At 44.1% G+C, this 20183-nt stretch overlaps 1 protein-coding gene across 1 annotated transcript in view; it reads right to left on the bottom strand.

The window, feature by feature from the left end:
• LOC147464974 (uncharacterized) overlaps positions 1-19930 on the bottom strand; it is a 63488-nt gene extending 43558 nt beyond the window's left edge. Inside the window, exons 1-2 of the mRNA XM_086517276.1 lie at positions 19678-19930; positions 19309-19450 (exon numbers count right to left, since the gene is read on the bottom strand). Coding sequence (XP_086373402.1) covers positions 19309-19363 — 55 coding nt within the window. The 5' untranslated portion in view covers positions 19364-19450; positions 19678-19930. The remainder of the gene's footprint in view (positions 1-19308; positions 19451-19677) is intronic.
• Between the last annotated feature and the right edge of the window lie 253 nt (positions 19931-20183).

Below are 20183 nucleotides of genomic sequence, written 5' to 3'. Positions count from 1 at the left end.
TGCATGATGATGGGAAGCCTGATGAGCAACCCGAAGTGGAAGAAAACGAGGAGATCCTTGTTCCTAAACAGATTTTGGCACATAAGGACACAAAGAATAAAGGTAAAGTCCGAAAGCAGTTCTTGGTTAAATTCAAGAACTATCCTACATTGGATGCGAAGTGGATGGAGGAGGAGGACCTAGCGGATACTCCTCAGATTGTGAAACTTTACCTCGAAGCTTTTGGTTTAGCATAGTCTACTCCAAATGGAACCCAAAATTCAGCTTGGCCGGAGATCTAGTGCAGTGGGATGCACAAGAGGGGAGTTACTCCGCTCCTTTGTCAACAAATGCCTTGATTTTTGTATACTAAAGTCATTGATGTCTCTTTGAGCTTCAGGGATACTGAGAGCTGACAGTATTCTGCAGTATGACTTTATAAAATGGAATTCCTGAATATGAAACTGATTTGTTCTTGACTTGTTTGTAAGTGCAAGAACTGATAGACGAAATGACTGCAGCATTTTGGTCTAATTGATCTCGAATAGACATGGTTGCCATAGGGGTTAGTCAATCGGGCATCGATGAGGTCCCAACTGGATCTAGATGCGATTGCTAGCTACATTGCCGATAAATCATGGTCTAAGATCCGAATGAATGTTGAATGTCATGAGATATCCTGTGATGTCTAGTGATGTCTTGTGATGTCGAATGATGTGACTGTCGATTGGTACATGCGCTAGATGTGTGTTCCTAGTGCGTAGGTACTAACAATTAGTGTCTGCTAAGAAAGTTTATGGCTTCTGTCTGTTTTGCAGGCGTAATCAAGGGCGATTACAATGCTTTCGAGAGGGGGGTATGTCACAAAGTGATGACGTGGCTGCCCGCTCTGCTGAAACCCTAAATCTGCCAGAAACCCTAACCCTGGGATGACACGTGGCAACAGTACGGAGTTTGCGCTCGTTGTACGGAGCTTTTGGACATTGCTTTTTCCACGCAAATTGAAAGAGAGAAGAAGAACTCTTTTGCTTTAATTTTTAGGGCAAGAAAGAGAGAGAACTTAAGAGAGGAAAAAAAAGCACAATCTTTTGAGCTTTTGATTTTCAGTTTTTGGAAAGCTTTTGGGGCTCTGCTTTTGGCAACCCTTGTACTTTAAATAAGCGGGCTGCCCTCTCACAACTCAGAGCATCTGGACGCAGAGTCTGAGTGTGAGTGCTTGCCCGCACTCTTGTACTTTGAACTCAGATTAGTACAAAAAGAAATACCGAAAGGGACACAAGTCTTTGGGGCTAATATCTCTAGGCATGGGACTCCGTCGGGCCAGTGTTGAATCAATTGTGAACTGTGAACTGTATTAAAGTGGTTACTTGGTGCTATCGCGGTAGATTCTTGACTTGGAGTGTCCAAGTCTGTTACACGTAGAGCTGAAAATCTATCGCTGCCACATCAGCAGTACGGGTCCGTACAGTCAACAACCAGCCAGTCCTTAGGGTTTCCCGCAAGCATACCGATCTGCTACCCACTGGATAGGATGTGTCTAGGGTTGCGCCACGTCATTGATTTGTGACAACACACCACCGAACCAGCCACCTTACCGTGTGAGCCGAGCCCAGAATGAAGATATTATGAACCAAGTGAAAGACCTCTTGGAAAAGGGTCTTATCCAACCGAGTACTTCACCTTACTGCTCTTCGGTGTTGTTGGTTTTGAAGAAAGACGGATCTTGGAGAATGTACATTGATTATAGAGCTCTCAATAAAATCACCATCAAGAACAGATTTCCGATTCCTAGGATCGATAATATTCTTGACCGAGTACAAGGATCCTCTTGTTTCACCAGAATCAATTTGAAGATCGGATATCATCAAATCCGAATCGCGCCGGGAGATGTCTATAAGACAGCTTTTCGGACAACCTTCGTGTTTATTTGATTTTTTGGTGATGCCTTTTGGCCTTACCAATGCTCCAGTGACCTTTAACCGAATGATGGACAGGATTTTCAAAGAGTACAGATCTTTTGTTGGCACTTTCTTTGATGCCATTATTGTCTTCTCCGTGGATGAGGCAAAACATAGAGAACATCTGCTACAGGTCTTTCAGGCATTGCAAGATCACAAGTTGGTGATTAATGCAAAGAAAAGTGAATTTTTCCTACCAAAGATACACTTTTTGTGACACCTCGTTTCAGCAGCAACAAGAGTGTAGATGGACCCGGTAAAGATTGAGACTATACGTGATTGGCCCGAATTGAAGAATGTCCATGAAGTTAGAAGCTTCTTGGCCTTATGTTCTTACTATCGGCGGTTCATTAGAAAGTTTGCAGAGGTTGCTTCCCCTATGCACTTTTTGACACAGAAAGGAGTCCCTTTCTCGTTGGGACCCACAGAGGTGACTGCCTTTCAAACATTAAAAGAGAAATTGACTACAGGACCAGTTTTGACTTTACCGGATTTGCAGAAGTCATTTGAAGTATATTGTGATGCTTGTGGTCGTAGTCTGGGTGTGGCCTTAATCCAAGAAGGCCATGTCATTGCCTATGAAAGCCTATTGTTTTCAAGGCCGGAATTGATAGTACAGATATATGAGAAAGAGATTTTGGTGGTTATCCATGCTCTTACTCAGTGGCGACATTACCTACTCGGAGCCGATTTTACGGTCTTCACAGATCATCAGAGTTTACGCTACTTTTTGTCACAAAAGCAGCTATCAAAAAAGCAGATGCGGTGGGCGAACATCTTGTCACAGTTTCACTTCCAAATTGTCCATGTGCAGGGACAGAAGAACTTGGTGGCAGATGCTTTGTCCCCGAAGCCGTTGGTTCTGGCTATTTCTGCGATACACCATAGAAGCTTTGAGGATATGGTCGATCAGTATGCCACAGATACAAATTTTGCAGTTATATTCAGTCGAATACAGAATGGGGAGGTAGTAGCCGCATATTCCATTCAGGATGGCTACTTGATGAAGAAAACGATGTTGTGCGTTACACAGCCATTGAGGGAAAAAGTTATAACCGAATGCCACTGTCCACCATTTACGGGTCACCGCGGCATTGATACCACCTTGAAAGGTGTAGAGAGATACTTCTTTGGCCGAGACTCAAGTAGGACGTGGACGATTTTGTACGTAGTAGCTTGGTATGCCAGAAGGTCAAGTTTGACAAGCATAAAGCACAGGGATTGTTACAACCTTTACCTCCCACCCGCCCCTGGGAAAGTATTGCAATGGATTTCATTTTTTATCTCCCAAAAACACAGTGGGCACGATGGTATCTGGATTGTTATTGACAGATTTAGCAAGCAAGCTCATTTCATTCACGAGCTTGTTTTGGAAGGCTATTTGGGAGAACATTGGCACACGGTTGCAGTTCGCGTCATCTTTCCACCCGCAGACAGATGGGCAATCTGAGATTGCAAATTCAATCGTACTAGATTTATTGAAGTCTTACATTTCGGATCAGAAGACTCAATGGGAAAAATATTTGCCCTTGGTGGAATTTGCCTACAATAACACAATTCACTCTTCGACGGGGAAGGCGCCATTTGAGATTATTGAAGGTGCTACGAAGGTTCCACCCTTCCTAAGCACAAAAGATAAGATTTTTGAAGCCGACCAGTACACACGAGACTTGGACGCTGCTTTTGCCAAGGTCCAGGAGGCTTTGCAGAAATCTCAAGAAAGACACAAAAAGGCAACATATCAACATCGTCACGATTTGAAATTAAAGGAGAATGATTGGGTGCTCTTACGTTTTGAAAAGGCACGCCTAAGAAAGAAAAAAGGAAAGAAGCGGCTTTTTCCAAAGCTTAGCATGAGATACTATGGACCTTTCCAGATAACCGAAAAGATAAATGATGTCTCCTTTAGACTGAAGCTGCCCGATACTTGGAGAATTCACAATGCTTTTCATGTGAGTCTCCTGAAGCCTTTTAAAGGCGATGTGCCCGATGATGGGGAGCCAGATGAGCAACCCAAAGTGGAGGAAAGCGAGGAGATACTCGTTCCAGAACAGATATTGGCACATAAAGATAGAAAGATAAAAGGTAAAGCGATAAAACAGTTCTTGGTTAAATTCAAGAACTATTCCGCATTGGATGTGAAGTGGATGGAGGAGGAGGAGGAGGAGGAGGACGAAAAAGCTGTTTTAGCGCTGGCTGAATTTTACAGCAGCTTTTGGATAAAATTGCTTTATTTTTGGAGAAGCTTTTGACTACAGCTTTCAGGGCTCTGCTTTTGGGCATCCCTTGTAACTAATAAAGAAGTGGGCAAGGCCCTCACTCCTCAGAGCATCTGGACGCAGAGTCTGAGAGTGAGAACCCTCCCACTCTCTTGTACTTTGAACATAGATTAATACAAAAAGAAATACCGAAAGGGACGCCAGTCTTTGGGGCCAACACCTCTTGGCACGGAACTCCGCCAGGCCGTGTCAGATAAATTGTGAATTGTGAACTGTTTTGAATTGAATCTCTGCTGTGTCGCGGTAGAATCTTGACTTGGAGTGTCCAAGTTTGTTACATTAGGCCCCTTGGCCGGTGATCTGCACAGTGGCTTTGTTCTTCAGTGGCTTGACACGCCAGTAGTTTGTGACACGCACAAGGCTCTCACTTTTATTCAACAGTTTGACGTAGCTTTTTCTCGAGGCCACTACTCAGAGCACTCCAAGATTAGAAGGGTCGCATCTTATTTGAAACAAAATGCACGAACATGGTGGTCCACTCTTCAGTTATGAAAAGAAGCACCAACAAAGTGGCTAAAATTCAAGAGACTTTTTATTTCTTTGTGGCTCACTCAAGAGTACGAATGTGACGTGAGTACAGCCTGGAATCATCTTCGGATGGCCAAGACAAATACTCTGGATACTTATTGCGAGAGATTTTGGATGTTTTTCTACCCGCCTCTATCTTTTAAAAAGATGAGTCCATACAACCGTTAATGGGACATGCTAAGCAAGGGTTTGCTATGCATTCAGCAAACTTGACTTATCCAACACATCAACCGATCCACCTTTGACAAGTGATGATTGAAGAAGAGGAAACAAAGATACACATTTCCAACTGACAGAGGAACAAAAAAACGAATACCTCAAAACAGAAAGGTGTTTTGACTGTGGGAAACAAGGACATATATCTGCACGGTGCCCGGAAAAGGCGCAAGAATGAGAACGACTGACAGACTGAAGTAGAACTGGGCGAGGAGATACTCGCTCTAGAACAGATACTCGATAGAAAATTGATAAACATACTTATGAGCTGAGTATTTTGTTTTATAACTTTATGAATGAACGATCTTGAAATATGAATTTAAGAAGATGACTTTGATTTATGTATGAAATTAATGTTCTTTGGAAAATCCTGCTATTTGTGATCAAATAACAGGTGAAATCAAGAATAAGATCATGTCAAAATTGCATTTGAATCCAATCGGGAGCAATGACAGCTCCAGAATGAACCTGATAACGATACGAATCATGAATTTTGAATGATGATGATGAATGATTAAATGAAACTGTGGTGAGCGCATCAAGAGTTCCCAAGGGATGAGATGGCTACACAGCGATAAGATGACTAGAATTGAATGATTGAAACGCTCTATTCAGTATGAGCTCAGTGTTTGATGGATGAACTGGAATTCCCGGAAATGATTACTCACGCATGTGATTTTGTTTGAGTGCAGGATTGAAAGATGGAATGATTGACGAAATGAATGCAACATTTCAATCTTGAGAAATCTATGAACATGATCGCAATAAAAATTAGTTAATCAGACATTAGTGAGGCTCGGTGTGGATCTAGATGCGATTGCTAAATACGTTGCCAGGAATCATGGTCCTAGATCTGAATCCTTGAATGTCATGTGATGTGACTGTCATCTTTGTACAAGTGCTGGATTTGTGTCATCTATTGCGTCACTACTTAGAGTCAGTGTCTATTGAACTGCTATATGGCTTATGTCTGATTTTGCAGGCGTAATCAAAGGTGATTACAATTCTTTCAAGAGAAGGGTATGTCACAAGCTAATGCCATGGCATGACCACCGGGACCAGCTCATGACGTGGACAGCAGTACGGTTCTTCGCAAATTGCACTAGCATGCTGCATGGCAGTAATACGAACCTCGCATTTTGCGCTGACATGCCACGTGGCAGGGTGTATGGATTTCCGTTGGCTTCCTTTAGCCCAGTGCTTTTGAGTTGGCAGTTTTTCATGTAAGTGCTTTGATTTTGAGACCAAGGGCCTTTAAATAGAACCGAAGGCCCGTCTTTCCCTCAGTGTGTGTTAACGAGCAACTCAACAGAGGGGGCCCACCGGAGTTGTACCTTTGCTCAAGCATTAATATAAAAATAAATACCGAAAGGGGCGTTAGATTTTGGGGCCAATACCTCTAGGCACGGAACTACGGTGTGTCACAAACTTGGGCAACCCAAGTCTAAGTTCTGTCGCGACATAATAGAGATTCACTTAGAACACTTCACAATTAATGAGTCTTGACACGGCCTTGCATAGTTCCGTGCCAAGAGAGATTGGCCCCAAAGACTGGCATCCCTTTCGGTATTTCTTTTTGTTAATCTTTGAGCAAAGTACAACTTCTGCGTGTCCTCAGCTCTCAGACTCTACGTCCAGATGCCCTAAGAAGTGAGGCCCTTGGGCTCCTTATAAACTTACAAGGGATGCCAAAAGCAAAGCCCCAAAGGCAAGTAAACTCAAAAGCATTAACCCCAAAATCAATTGGTCCAAAAATCTGCCTTTAAAAAACATCAACGCAGTTTGTGAAATTTCGTACAGCTCTGCAACGTCAATAATCAGCGCAAAAAGCAGGATTTCCGTACAGTTTTGCCATGTCAGCAATCGGCGCAATCGGCGCAAAAAGCGAACGTCTACACGACCTGCCACGTCAACTGTCTGTACCGTCTCAGCCATGTCATCATCTGACCTACAATGGTATGACACTTCATCAATTTGTGACATACCCCCCCTTGAAAGAATTGTAATCGCCCTCGATTACGCCTGCAAAACAAACAAAGGCCATAAACCATTTCAACAAACATTGACTCTAAGTACCGACTCACTAGACACGACACATCTAGCACTTGTACAAAGACGATAGTCACATCACGGCACATGCCATCACATGACAAATCAATCACAGAAAAATTCATTCCAAATCTCACACCATGACTGCCAGCAACGTATTTAGTAACCGCATCTAGATCCATCATCCATTCCAGACCCTCACTGATCGGATTAACTAATCCCATATTGCGATCATGTCTATAGAGATTTTCGACTGAAGCACTGTCGTGTGCGAGTAATCATTCGCCTCAAGCACTGTCGTGTGCAAGAAATCATTTTCGGGGATCCCAAGTCGAAGTACTTCTCTCATAAAGTCATTCACCAGGATACTATCAGCCCATCAATATCCCTCAAACCCAAAGGGAAAATCGGCGACTTTAATCCATCCAGGTAATCTGTGACAAAGGAGTGGAATAGCCACTGCTAGACCAAAAGCATCGAGGTAAAGTTCCAAATCCGAAGAGTTTCTGCTAGGTCCTCCTCCTCCATCCATTTCACATTTAATGCCCGATGGTCTTACCTAAGAACCATCATTCACTTTACCTTTCTCTTTCCTGTCTTGGAAAATCAATATCTGTTTCAAAACAAGTATCTCCTCGCTCTCTCTCTCTCTTCAAGTTCATTCAGGAACTATCATCATCTCATTCTTTCTTTCTTTCTTTCGTTCTTTCTTTCTTCTCTTTTTTTTTCTAAATCCTGTTATCTATTCCTCATATACTAGCTTCTCTTGAGTTTTATTCATTTTTTCAAAGATTCCTCCCGATTTCTCCCAACACATGCCTTCTAATTCTTCTCTCTCCAAAAGGGCGGCTTCAGACTCGAACTGGCGAGGAATACTGTAAGGTGCAGCGGAATGAATGTTGTATTTTCTCAAGATTAGTGATCTCTATTGCTCAAGGTTCCTTTTAGTTCTTAGGAAAGGAGAGAGCCTTCCGTCTTATGGAGAGTGCTATGATCACGAACAAAGTGAGTGGATATTGTGCGTGCAAGTGAATGAAACTGAGAGAAGGAGAGAGAAGAGATACGACACCGAGAGGTTGTAAAACCCTCCTCCAAAGGCCCCACTCTCGTCGGCGAGAGTGGTCTACTTTGATTGCACAAAGGTGTACAATGCGTATGCAATGGACTGATGCAACTTGGACTATGCCGATGACGACGACGGTGGTGACGACGACGACTTGATGGCTGAAATCTATGGTCTTCTAACTGCTGATTTACGGGACTGTTTCGGTGGCTGAAAATGACTGTTTTGGCTGCGTTTTCTTGGGCTAAAGATGGGGAACTTCTGCAACCAATCTGGGGCTGATCTGCTACTGTTCATCTGCTGAAAAACCTGCGTTTGTCAAGGCTGAAAATCTGTGTTTTTATGATGATATCGCTGGCTGAAAAACGCTGAGATCTGCAGGTATGGCTGGCGTTTTTGCAAGGAAAACGCTGGCTGTTGATGTAGAATTTTTGCAAGGAAAACGTTGGGGCTATCTACTGCTAGCGATGGGATGGTTCTGCTACTCCTGGGGGTCTGGGAGATGAAGGCGATCCAGCAAGAGGTGAAAACGCCAGGCTGAAGTGCCGCGAGGATGTAGATCCAAAAACGCTAGGGGTGCGGGGGGGGGGGGGGGGGGGGGACTGCTGAGAAGTTGTCTGTTGAGCGGAAGCTCTTGCTGCCTCTTCTGCCAGAAAGTGCTAACTTGGGTTTGCTTATATATTAACTTAGCAAAATAGCCCTACCTACTTTTGTTGGAAAGTCACTTAAAAATAATAAGTGAAAATAACCAAAAATAGGCTAAATGCACTGGAAAATTCCCCTGACTGAATCTGATGGATTCTGAAGGGAATACTAATGATCATGTTGTGTACAACCAGAGGATATGCATCTATGATAAGTGATTGTGCATGCACGGTCTACGAATAGACTCACAAAAGTGCCAGATCACTGCTAATCTAAACTAACTTGAGTCTTGAGTGATTGAAGCCAGTTGTGGTGTAGCTTGTCCACGGACACATAGGGTCGGGATGTGTCACGTGACATCCCCTCCTTTTCAAAGTGAGGTACTGATACCGAACTGTATGGCATCGAGGGAGATCGCCAACAGCATCTGGAATCCTGGAAGGAACTCTTCGTCGGCCCACTTTGAGGTGTGGGTCGTGCGGTACTTGAACTTCATAAAGATCTGCAACGCTTGCTTCTTTGGGCCGCGCCGAAAGCGACACTAAATCTTCTGAATCTCAAACGATGATGCCTAACCCCATGTACAGTGTCATGGGTATGCACCCAGGGTTTTAGAGCACTAAGGGCCAATTTGGGATGCCACAGGCAAATTTTGGTATGGCTGGAATTACAAATCAGCAGCGAAATATGGCATTTCCAGGTCAAGTTAATAGCGGCCAAGGAACACAGATGAACCCTAATAGTGTTCCCATGTTTCAGTCACTTCCATATGACAATTTAACGCCGCTGGAGAGGCCAACTCCGTACAAAGAAGGTGGCAAAGGTGTGTCATTCACGACCTTTACAGGGTTTGATGACAGGAAGAAGGCTCTCTCATTCCTCCAACAGTTTGACAAGGCCTATGCAGGGGGAAACTTTACAGAGGCTTCATAGGTCCGCAAGGCAGCCACTTTCTTGACAGGGAATGCGGGACAATGGTGGACAACTTTATTGCTTCAAGGGCAAGCTCCGTCCACATGGATTTACTTCAAGCAGATTTTTGCAGCAGCATGGTTATCTGATGACTTTGAAGCAAATATCATGACAAAATGGCACCAGCTTAATGCTGCCACTTGCAAGAATCTGGATGACTACAATCGGAAGTTTTGGAAAGCTCTACTTCCAGTAACTTCCTATAGATTTGTGCCATTGACAGAACAGATTGAAAAATACTGTTGTGGCCTACCCAAAGGATTGAGAAAGTACTGTACGAAGACCAAAGTCACTACTTTGACGTAGCTCATCGAGGTAGCAAACACTGGCAATGGTTTGCTCAAGGGAGAAGATTGTGAATTTAACACTGGCGTCAAGGCAGGATCAGCCAAGAAAAATTCAGCCAAGAAGCACGTTCCCAATGAGGCTCCTAAAGGGACTCAGGAGTCAGCCAACGCAGGGAAAGGCAGAGCTACGGCTGAATCAGAAAAAGGACCAGCAAAGAAATGGAAAAGACGTTTTCCTCGCAAGTCAGAAGAGCAAAAGAAGGTCCTGAGGACAGAGAACAAATGCTTTATATGCGAGCAGCCTGGCCACATTGCTTACAATTGTTCTACAAAGAAAAGGCCAGCGATTCTGATGACAAGGAAGACAAGAAAGGAAAGAAGCCCATGGCTGGTCTAGTGCCAGATATGGTGGGCAATAAGCCAAATTCAGATGCAAGTGAGCTTTGCAGAGCATGGGGAAAGGTCAGGGATCAAACAATGCTTATCTTCTTTGATCCAGGTGCCAAAGCCAACTTCATTTCCCCAGAATTGGCTTCAAAGTTGGGAATCAGGCCTGAAGAGATGGGCTATACAGCAGAGGCAGGTTTGGCATGTCCTGGCCATACAAAGGCTGTGACGCCCATCATTGGAAGGTTGCGTCTACATATCTAGTCCTATGTAGATGCTGAAGAATTTTACATCATGCCACTGGACGGATGTGATGTGTTGTTAGGTATTCCTTGGTTGTTTCGTGTACAGAGAATCATGGATGCCTACAACAAAAAGATCACTGTACAGAGCAGGGGAAAGACTCACATTCTGGATGTAAAGCTTAAAGGGGAGTCTATTCCTACTGTATCAGCTTCTGCTATTACTTCTGTAATGAAAAAGCATCTTTCTGCGTACTTGGTTTTTGCACGTGAAGTGTCAGATTGTCATGAATCAAATTTATCTGTGCTAGATAAAGAAAGGTCAATGTTTTTACAACAGTACAGTGACTGTTTTTCCGATTCATTACCGTCTCAATTACCGCCAGAGAGACCCGAGGACCATGCGATAGATTTGGTGCCAGGCAGTAGCCCACCAAATAAGCCTCCGTACAGGGTTAGTGCGGCTCAGCGGAAAGAGATAATGGGCCAAGTACAGGAGTTGTTAGAAAAGGGGCTGATTCAGCCCAGTTCATCTCCATTCTGTTCTCCAGTGTTGTTGGTGCAGCAAAAGGATGGCTCATGGCGTATGTGCATCGACTACCATGCACTGAACAAGAATACCATCAAGAATAGGTTCCCTATACCTAGAATTGATGATATTATGGACAAATTAGAAGGAGCAGCTATGTTTAGCAGGATAGATCTAAAGAGTGGGTACCATCAGATCCGCATTAGATCAGAGGATGTGCACAAAACTGCTTTTAGAACAACATTTGGCCTTTACGAATTTTTAGTGATGCCCTTTGGTCTCACAAATGCTCCTGCTACGTTCAATAGGATGATGGACAGAATTTTCCGTCCACACCGGCAGTTTGTTGGTACATTCTTTGATGACATGATAGTCTACACAAAGAATGAAGAGGAGCATAGGCATCACTTGGCCATTGTGTTCAAAGAGCTACGCAGTCATAGGTTGCTCATCAATGCAAAGAAAAGTGAGTTTTTTCTAGAAGAGATTCACTTTCTAGGACACATTGTCTCAAAGGATGGTGTCAGAATGGATCCTGCAAAAGTTGAAGCGATCAAGTCATCGCCAAATCTGAAGACGGTGCATGATGTCTGAAGCTTTTTGGGACTATGCTCCTATTACAGAAGGTTTATCAGAAATTTCGCTGAGATTGCTTCACCTTTACATGCTCTGCAAAAGAAGGCAGATACCTTTAGATGGACACAGAAAGAGATTTCAGCTTTTAATCTCTTAAAGGAAAAGATGACTTCAGATCCAGTCATTGTGTTGCCAGATCTTGGGAAGTCATTTGTGGTCTAGTGTGACGCCTATGGTAGTAGCATTGGTGCAGTGCTAATGCAAGATGGCAGGGTAGTAGCCTATGAGAGCAGAATTTTGCAAGGGCCAAAGATGACCATGCAGGTCTATGAGAAAGAGTTACTGGTTGTGATTCATGCGCTCTTAAGTTGGAAACACTACCTGCTAGGTGCAGACTTTGTTGTCCAAACGGACCATCACACCTTGCGATACTTCTTGACACAGACAAAGTTATCTGAGAAGTATATGCGATGGGCAAATATCTTGTCCATGTTCCATTTTAAGATTGTGCATGTGGAAGGCAAGAAGAACGTTGTGGCTGATGCCTTGTCAAGGAAGCCACAATTTTCAGCTGTGTCAATTCCTTATCACCATGAACTTGATGATATGAGAGAACAATATGGAAATGATGAAGATTTTGCAAGTGTCTTCGAGCAGCTAATGGATGGACAACGTCATGAACACTATCTTCTCAAAGATGGGTTCATGATGATGCATGGCAGATTGTGTGTCACAAAGCCATTGCGACGCAAAGTTATGGAAGAGAGTCATGTCCCACCGTATGAAGGGCATCGTGGTATCGATGCTACACTTAAATCGGTTGAGACATTCTTCTATTGGCCTACATTGAGAAGAGATGTGGATGCCTTTGTGCGAGAATGCCTAATTTGCCAGAAGGTCAAGTTTGACAGGCAAAAGGCACCAGGGTTATTGCAACCACTACCTATTCCAGACAAACCATGGGAAAGTATTGCTATGGATTTTATCTTTCATCTTCCGAGAACGCAGAGAGGAAACGATGGTATTTGGACCATCATTTGCAGATTCAGCAAACAGGCTCATTTTATTCCTGTCAGGAAAAAGATAAAGCCAGATCAGATGGCACGCTTGTTTATGAGCAATATTTTCAAGTATCATGGCATGCCACAGTCGATTGTTAGCGAACGTGATCCACGCATGACAAGTTTGTTCTGGAGAGGCTTGTTTGAGAATATGGGCACAACGCTCAAATTCTCTTCGTCATTTCATCCTTAAACAGATGGGCAGTAAGAAGAGGCAAATTCTACTGTCCTAGATCTGCTGAAGTGTTATGTGTCAGAGCAGTGGGAGCAATATTTGCCATTGGTGGAGTATGCATACAATAATACAGTGCATTCATCAACTGGCAAGGCACCTTTTGAGATAGTTGAAGGTGGCAAGAAAGTTCCTCCCATACTGCATACAAAGGACAAGATATTTGAAGCAGATAAGTATGTTCAGGACATGGATGAAATGTACAAGAAGGTCAAAGTGGCCTTAGAAAAGACTCAGGCAAAGCAAAAGAAAGCAGCTGATCGTCACCATCGTGAAGTGGTACTTTCACGTGGTGATTGGGTGCTTTTACGACTTCAAAAGGCAAGGTTAAAGAAGATGAAGGGCAAGGAAAGACTGTCTCCAAAGCTCAGCATGAGTTACTATGGGCCTTTTCAAGTATGCGACATAATCAGTGATGTTGCATATAGGCTGAAATTGCCTGAAAGTTGGAAGATTCACAATGCGTTTCATGTGAGTCTTCTCAAACCCTATGTGGGTGATGTGCCAAAAGATATGCCAGCTGAAGATCAGCCGGAAGTCGAGGAACTTGACGAGATCTTGGTCCCTGAACAGATTTTGGCACACAAAGAAAGGAAAGTGAAAGGCAAGGTTGCTAGGCGTTACTTGGTAAAGTTCAGAAACTATCCACCAATGGATGCTAAGTGGATGGAAGAAAGTGAACTTGCAGAGTCACCAACTGTGTTATCACTTTACCTTGAAGCCTTCGATTTGCAACCTACCTTGACCCCTTGAGTTTCAAAGCTAAATGGATTGTCACTGTGACAATGGCTTCTGAAACAAATGATGTACAAGGTATTTAAAGTGAGCTCAAATAAAATACCTGTTACATGAATGTTAGAGTTGTACAGATTGTCAGTTTGGCAATTGCTCTTATGGAATGTCCAAAAGTTTGGTTAGTGCTATAGAAGTGAGTATTTCTTGTCAGTTTGTCAAGGATACAGTGATTGCTTCTATTCAAGAGTACATGTGTAACTGCATTCTTAAACTGTCGGTTTGGGTATGCTCGAAAGTGTTATGGGATCCAACGTGTACTATAAGACAGTGGCAAAATGTGCAGCTACCATTTTGTCATTGGAAAGTTAGTGACTCAAAGCAATGGCACAGTGCGCAGCTACCACTATGTTAGTGGGACAGGGTTCACACGCAGGCAATACATGAGTCAACAAGGTGTTGAATACACCAGGGTTGACAATGAGCATGTATGTGTCGTATATGTGTCGACAGGTGTTGAATACATCAGTGTTGACAGTAAGCATGTACGGCATAGATGCAAACGAGGACGTTTGAGATTTCAAGAGGGGGGTATGTCACCAGCGTGTGACTACTATCTATCCTTTTTGTTGATTTCTTTCTTATTATCTATTTACTTTCACTTTTTGGAAACACCCCTCGGGAAATCTAACTGCCCTGCATTGCATAGCTAGTGTGGAACTGTCCAGAGGGAGTCCAGGCCTGAGGGCAAGAGAGCACTAAGGTTGGACAAGGACTATGGTTAGCCAAGTGGGGTCATTGACTAGCCAAAGTGGAATCCTTTGCTACAGAGGCTACATTTCAGTTCTGGATGTGGCCGTAGTGTACAGAGGGTCGGATGACCTAGACAGATACAATGGCAGCATCTCCTAAAATTTAGGGAACTGCTATTTTGGGACCTGAAAATGTGTTGACGCCATTACCTCCGGAATGACAAAGGGAACATTTTCTTGCTCTGCCGTGAAGTCAACTGGGCAACCGGTTGGGAGATTTTTAGGCGGCAACCCCGAAACGGGAAAATGCTTGTAAATGTGCCAAGTGGCACATTCTGGTGCAGTTTCTAATGCAAGAGAGAGTTGGCGCTGAATTTTAAGCTGGGAGAGGCTCATTTGCAGCTTTTGTCACAGGTTAAGAGCTATGGAGTGCTTGCTTTCCCTCTTATGCACAGTGCGGTGCCAGGAGTGATGCCCTGCACGCTATGCACTGCCCTCTCTCTCCCCTTTGGCAGTATGTGATGCCCCTCTAGTGGCTCTTCATTTGACCAATGTACAGTTTTGTGGGTTCATGCGCGATTGCCGAGGCAAGAGCCTCTTGCACAGGTACTGGATTAGCTAGCGGCTAATCCCCCGTAGGTACAGGTGAATTCGGAGAGGTTTCACGCCAGAATTCTCGTCCGATTCAAAGGACAAGTAGCCCTACAGGTGGAGGAGCTCGAGGACTTGCTAAGGATGCGACCGGCACGCGAAACGGAGTCCGAGACAATAAATTACAGCCTGCTGTGTATTTTTGCAGGCTTAGGGTTTTGGCCCTAAACGGACCCTAATACCCCCAGGAGGTTCGGGGACGCAAGGGGACCGCTGTACAGGTGATCTGGTGCATTTTCAGGGCTGAAAATAGAGAATTGAGCGTGCTGCAGATTCTCGCCAGGTTTTGCAAAGTGCCCGTATGCGTCGGGAAAGTCAGTCAATGCGTGGGAATACTGACTGTGAAGGGTCCTAGAACAGTTATGCTGCCGAAATAAGCCGGGACAATTGAAATTCAGCCAAGTTTGTGCGGGGCAGCTTGTAGGGATCCACAACATTTATTCCCTCTTTTAAAGAATAAAGAAATACCGAAAGGGGCGCCTAAGTTAGGGGCCAATCTGGTGTCGGTCTTCTCATACAGGTGCATTCTAGCATCCGTATCCCATTCCCCTCTCTTGTGTCACTATAGCGCAGGTAAAATAGACAACTAATAATGGGTGAAAGCTAAATCAAGGTTTAAAGTAAAGTCTACCGCCCTTTTTGGATTGAACAGGCCGGTTTCAATCTACTTCCCACACTCGGGTACGAAACCCCTGGGCTGATCTGGCTCTAGTTCCTCAGAGCGCTTTTCTCCTACAGAGGCTCATACCTTCCTCTGCTCCTACTCCCTCACTAAGAGGAAGTACACCTGCAAACAAATACTCAGAGTTCATAACATGAAAATCGTTACCTTCAAAGTCTCGACGCTCGAAACGCAACTCCGTTCTCGAAAAGCAATTCCCCGGAAGAGATCTTTCCATAGAAAATCCTCTCTTCCACTCCTACACACAAAAGAGGTGTGTTCTCGGGTTCCTTCTCGTAAATCAGCCCCGTCTACGACGTTTATGGGCTGAAAACAGAGAAAAAAAAGCAACTTGTCGCGATGGAAACACGCTTCCTAGGCACTTCTTCGCGAGGGAACTCGCGCACTGGGTCTTGGCGACATCTGGTACACTTGGGGCAGCCATGGGCATCACCGGCAACGTCTTCTTTACGGCTGAAATCTGCAGCAGCATCTCCTCCTTGCAAAGATTGGTCCTCCTCTCTGAGTAAGGGCATGTGATGCTTTTATAGCTCCTAGCCACGGGCACGAAAAGTTGCTCGCGTAGAGATTGCGGCCGGTTTTTTTTTTTTTTTCTGTTCTGCCAGAAAAAGACGCTGGCTGATCTGTTGCCTTATTTATCAGATGGCTGCCCACTTATTAAGTGGGCGGCCGGCGTATTTTAAAAAATAGTATGAACCTGCCCAAAAACTCAATAAAACCTATAAGTTAAAAACAATGCTTTCACAGCACTTCCCATGCGTCCCTGGATGCAATCACATGCACAGTTGCAATGCAGACATAGACTTCCTCGCGAGAAAGCATCTGCTTTCCCGAAAGGCAATCCCGCTTTCTCAAAAAGCATTTGTTTTTCCTCAAAGTTTCCTCTGAACCCATCTTCATCCAAGTGCTTGCTTTTCCTTGTGCACAATTCTAACACAATTCGGAATTTCCTCCCGACTATGGATATTCCCTTTCCGATGCACCCGTCACCCACCTTGTGACACATCAGGAATACCCATCACCTAGTCCTTTCCTACCGAACTTACGGTACAATCTTCTTCATGATGCTCTATGTCACCCATCCTATGACGCATCAGAGATGTCCGTTCCCGGATGGTCGGATACTTCTTCCCGATGCTCCCTGTCACCCATCCGACTATCACCCATCCGATGTGACGCATCAGAAGTACCCGTTCCTGGTGGCCTTACAGATATTCCCTTTCACAGTGCTCCCGTCATTACTCTAAATGACGCACTAGGAATATTCTGTACTCGGATGTCTCCAGTGAGAAAAACCCTCTCACTTAAAATTCCAATAATTCATTTAGAATTATTTTTCCTTGGTGTTCCAAGCGAGAAAACCCTCTCACTTATAAATCCAATAATTCATTTAGAATTATTTTTCTGTCAGATAAAGCCAATTTAGCAACATACCGTCTCAGCCACGTCATCATCTAGCCTGCAGTGGTCATGCCACATCATCGGTTTGTGACACGTTGAGACGTGTTGACGCTCTGATTTAAAAGTGTGATAAACTTGTGAAGTATTTTAAGCGATTCTCTCGTGCGTCGTACCTGGTTTCCGACTTGGGGACAATATTGGGGACCAAAAGATTGGCTGGTCCCTCCTCCCCCCCCCCCGCGGGCTTAAGGAGAATCTTTTTACAAGCACAAGAACCGAAAAACCCCTTCGTTCTTGATCTCAGACTCGATGGTCAACTTTTCCTCGCTTCGTTCTTAATCTCTGCTTTTCCTCGCGGAAAAGCATCTACTTTTTTCCCAAAAAGCACTTAAAACTATTTCGCTTTTTAGAAAAAGCTTCTCAGAACCCATATTTATTCTTGTCTCTCCGTCCTTACATCTATTCTTTTTTCCAGCTCGGATTTCCTCCCATACCAAAGGAATATTTCCTTTTCAATGCTCCCATCATCCATCATGTGTCGCATCAAGAATACCCACTTCCTGGTCTCTCCCAAGGAACTAACGGTACAACTCATTTGCAAAATATTCCAGCGTAGCAATACTAGCAATCACAACCAGACTGTGTTGTTTGGTTGTATATGGAATCCTCCGGATCCACAAATCTTACTAACAATCCTCTTGTGCACAGACTAGGAGTTAATATCTTGATAAAGTTATGGCCCATATCTAGGAAAGGGATGCACAAATTGGACAGTCCTACAACACCACTTCAGAATCCCAATGGCCAGCGCTCTATCTGGTGAAATCGAGCTAATTCACCTCTATTGACGCTGATTTGATAGAAGTTCCAACGCCTAACACCAAAGCCTTTCTCAAGACCTTAAGAGAGGTCCTTTTATCACCGTAGGAAGGGGGTCTCCTCCTCCTCGCCTCCTATTAAGGCCTCCCCCCCCTTACCACCATCAAAATTACCACCCTCACAATTTGAGCAATCAACCACCCTCACAGATTGTGCAATCACATTTTCTTAGATAGATTTTCTATCATATACCTAGATGAATCCAAGATATACCCAGATTCACCCTTGAAGGAAAGTGCAAGGTATAGCCTCATGGTAGTCACCCACGAGACAATATAACCATCAGCTCCATCATGCATAGTATTGACTAAATACCACGACATCCCCACTAACGTCGTCAATGCCCAATAGTGGGTGTAGAACTAGGTACAAACATATGCTCCCAAACACAACACACACCACACACACACACACATGAGCATACATCAACACAAAGTTCAGCGTGCTGAGTTTCTATCATCGCTCCGGAGATCAAGGGCAGACTCAGCCATAATGAAGCCTAGCACTAAGAGAAGCGTTAAATTGGAAAAATTAGCACAAAAGAAAAGGTAGTTGATAGGGCATACGCACCACAAAAGATAGAAAGAATTTCTATCATGTTTGGAGGTATATACTAGCAAGGAGCGGTACATATCTAGACATAAGAACATCGTGTCCAACGTAACCGCCCTAACCTACAGTGACCAGACACGGCTAAGGTGCCGATTAGAGCATCTAGGGACATAACAAGGAGAATATCAGTGCAAGATTGTACAACACAACTCACACAGAATGAACAAATGAACCTGGGAGATGCGGCTTATAAATCCACTGCCAAATTTCCCTGAACGCAGCTTCAGCTCAAGATTTGAGAAGCTATACCTATATAGAGAGTTACTGATATGTCTGTGTGCGTGTGTGCGTGTCCCTCCTCACTTATTATCGATCGCAAAGGAGAGGCAAATGCAACCAGGAACTAGCTCCCAAAGAGCGCTAAGTTGGGACAATGACTCAAGAAAAAGATCTTTTTGATGTGTGTACATAGACATGCTCACAACATGGCAGAAAAAAGATATCGAATCCATTCCAAGTAGCCTCCCATCTTTCTTATTATTTTGGAGTAAACGTCTTGAAACTGTGGTACATGATTGAGGAAAGGTACAGTTAAAGCTTCTGCATGTGATGCTAAGATTAGATACAGGCATATCGAAAACAATCAATGCGCTTACTTGCACCAACAATGAGTAGAATCTTTGAGGCGGAGAGGCTGGCCTGAAGTGCCATTTCAAGGCCAACCCGCACCCCTCTGTTGAAGGGTAAACACCACTTGCAAAACGACTCTAGAAATCTTCAATCGTCACCAGGTGATGCCTGCAAAAGCGAGGAAATCATCACCATCTCTCATTGCCGAGACATCACTACTTGTCAAGATTGTGCAGCTAGACACTTGCGGCTTGAATCGTTTGCAATGCATCGTGGCGAGGAAGACCCAACGAGACATTTGAAACATAGTCATGAGCTAATAAAGCACAAGCGGTATCTGCAGCGCAAGATGATGGTAGGTCAAAAAGCAACATTTGGAGCGGGAGAAAGTTTACCTGTGCGGATTGTGTAAGCACCGATGAGAGCCAAATTAGGGCATGTGCTGGGCTTACGCAGAAACCTGGCAATGTCGTACGCAGGCCTGAGATTCCGTCTAGACAAATAGATACAGGAGGTCACTGGAATTAAGGGAAAACGGCAAATTTAGAGGGAGGGGGATCCGGCCAGCAGCGTATCTACGTGGTGCAACATGATAGGCCAGGATAGGCTGAAAATGTGAGATGTCCACCCTAGAGAGGAGAACACAGTCGAGAGAGCAATCGCAATATGTGATGGCATGTCAAGCCTATGGGCTAACTCAGCCGTAGGGCACCCTTGTACAAATCTACATGAGGTCATCAGTTGCTAACTTTCATTGTCTAACACAAAATCGATCAAGAGGCATCGCGAGAGGAGAGTCTGTGTTGTTGTATTAAGATAATACTTATACACAACATAACATTTTGCTCACGAGACAACTAGTTGTAAAGATAAAAAAGGTGATTTACTCAAAAACGATTTT

Source organism: Adiantum capillus-veneris, chromosome 1 (assembly GCF_014529385.1).
Source record: "Adiantum capillus-veneris isolate H3 chromosome 1, ASM1452938v2, whole genome shotgun sequence".
In the NCBI taxonomy this organism is placed as follows: Eukaryota; Viridiplantae; Streptophyta; class Polypodiopsida; order Polypodiales; family Pteridaceae; genus Adiantum; species Adiantum capillus-veneris.
Note: the sequence above shows the minus strand (reverse complement) of the source record. Positions and strands in the feature narration are given on the sequence as shown.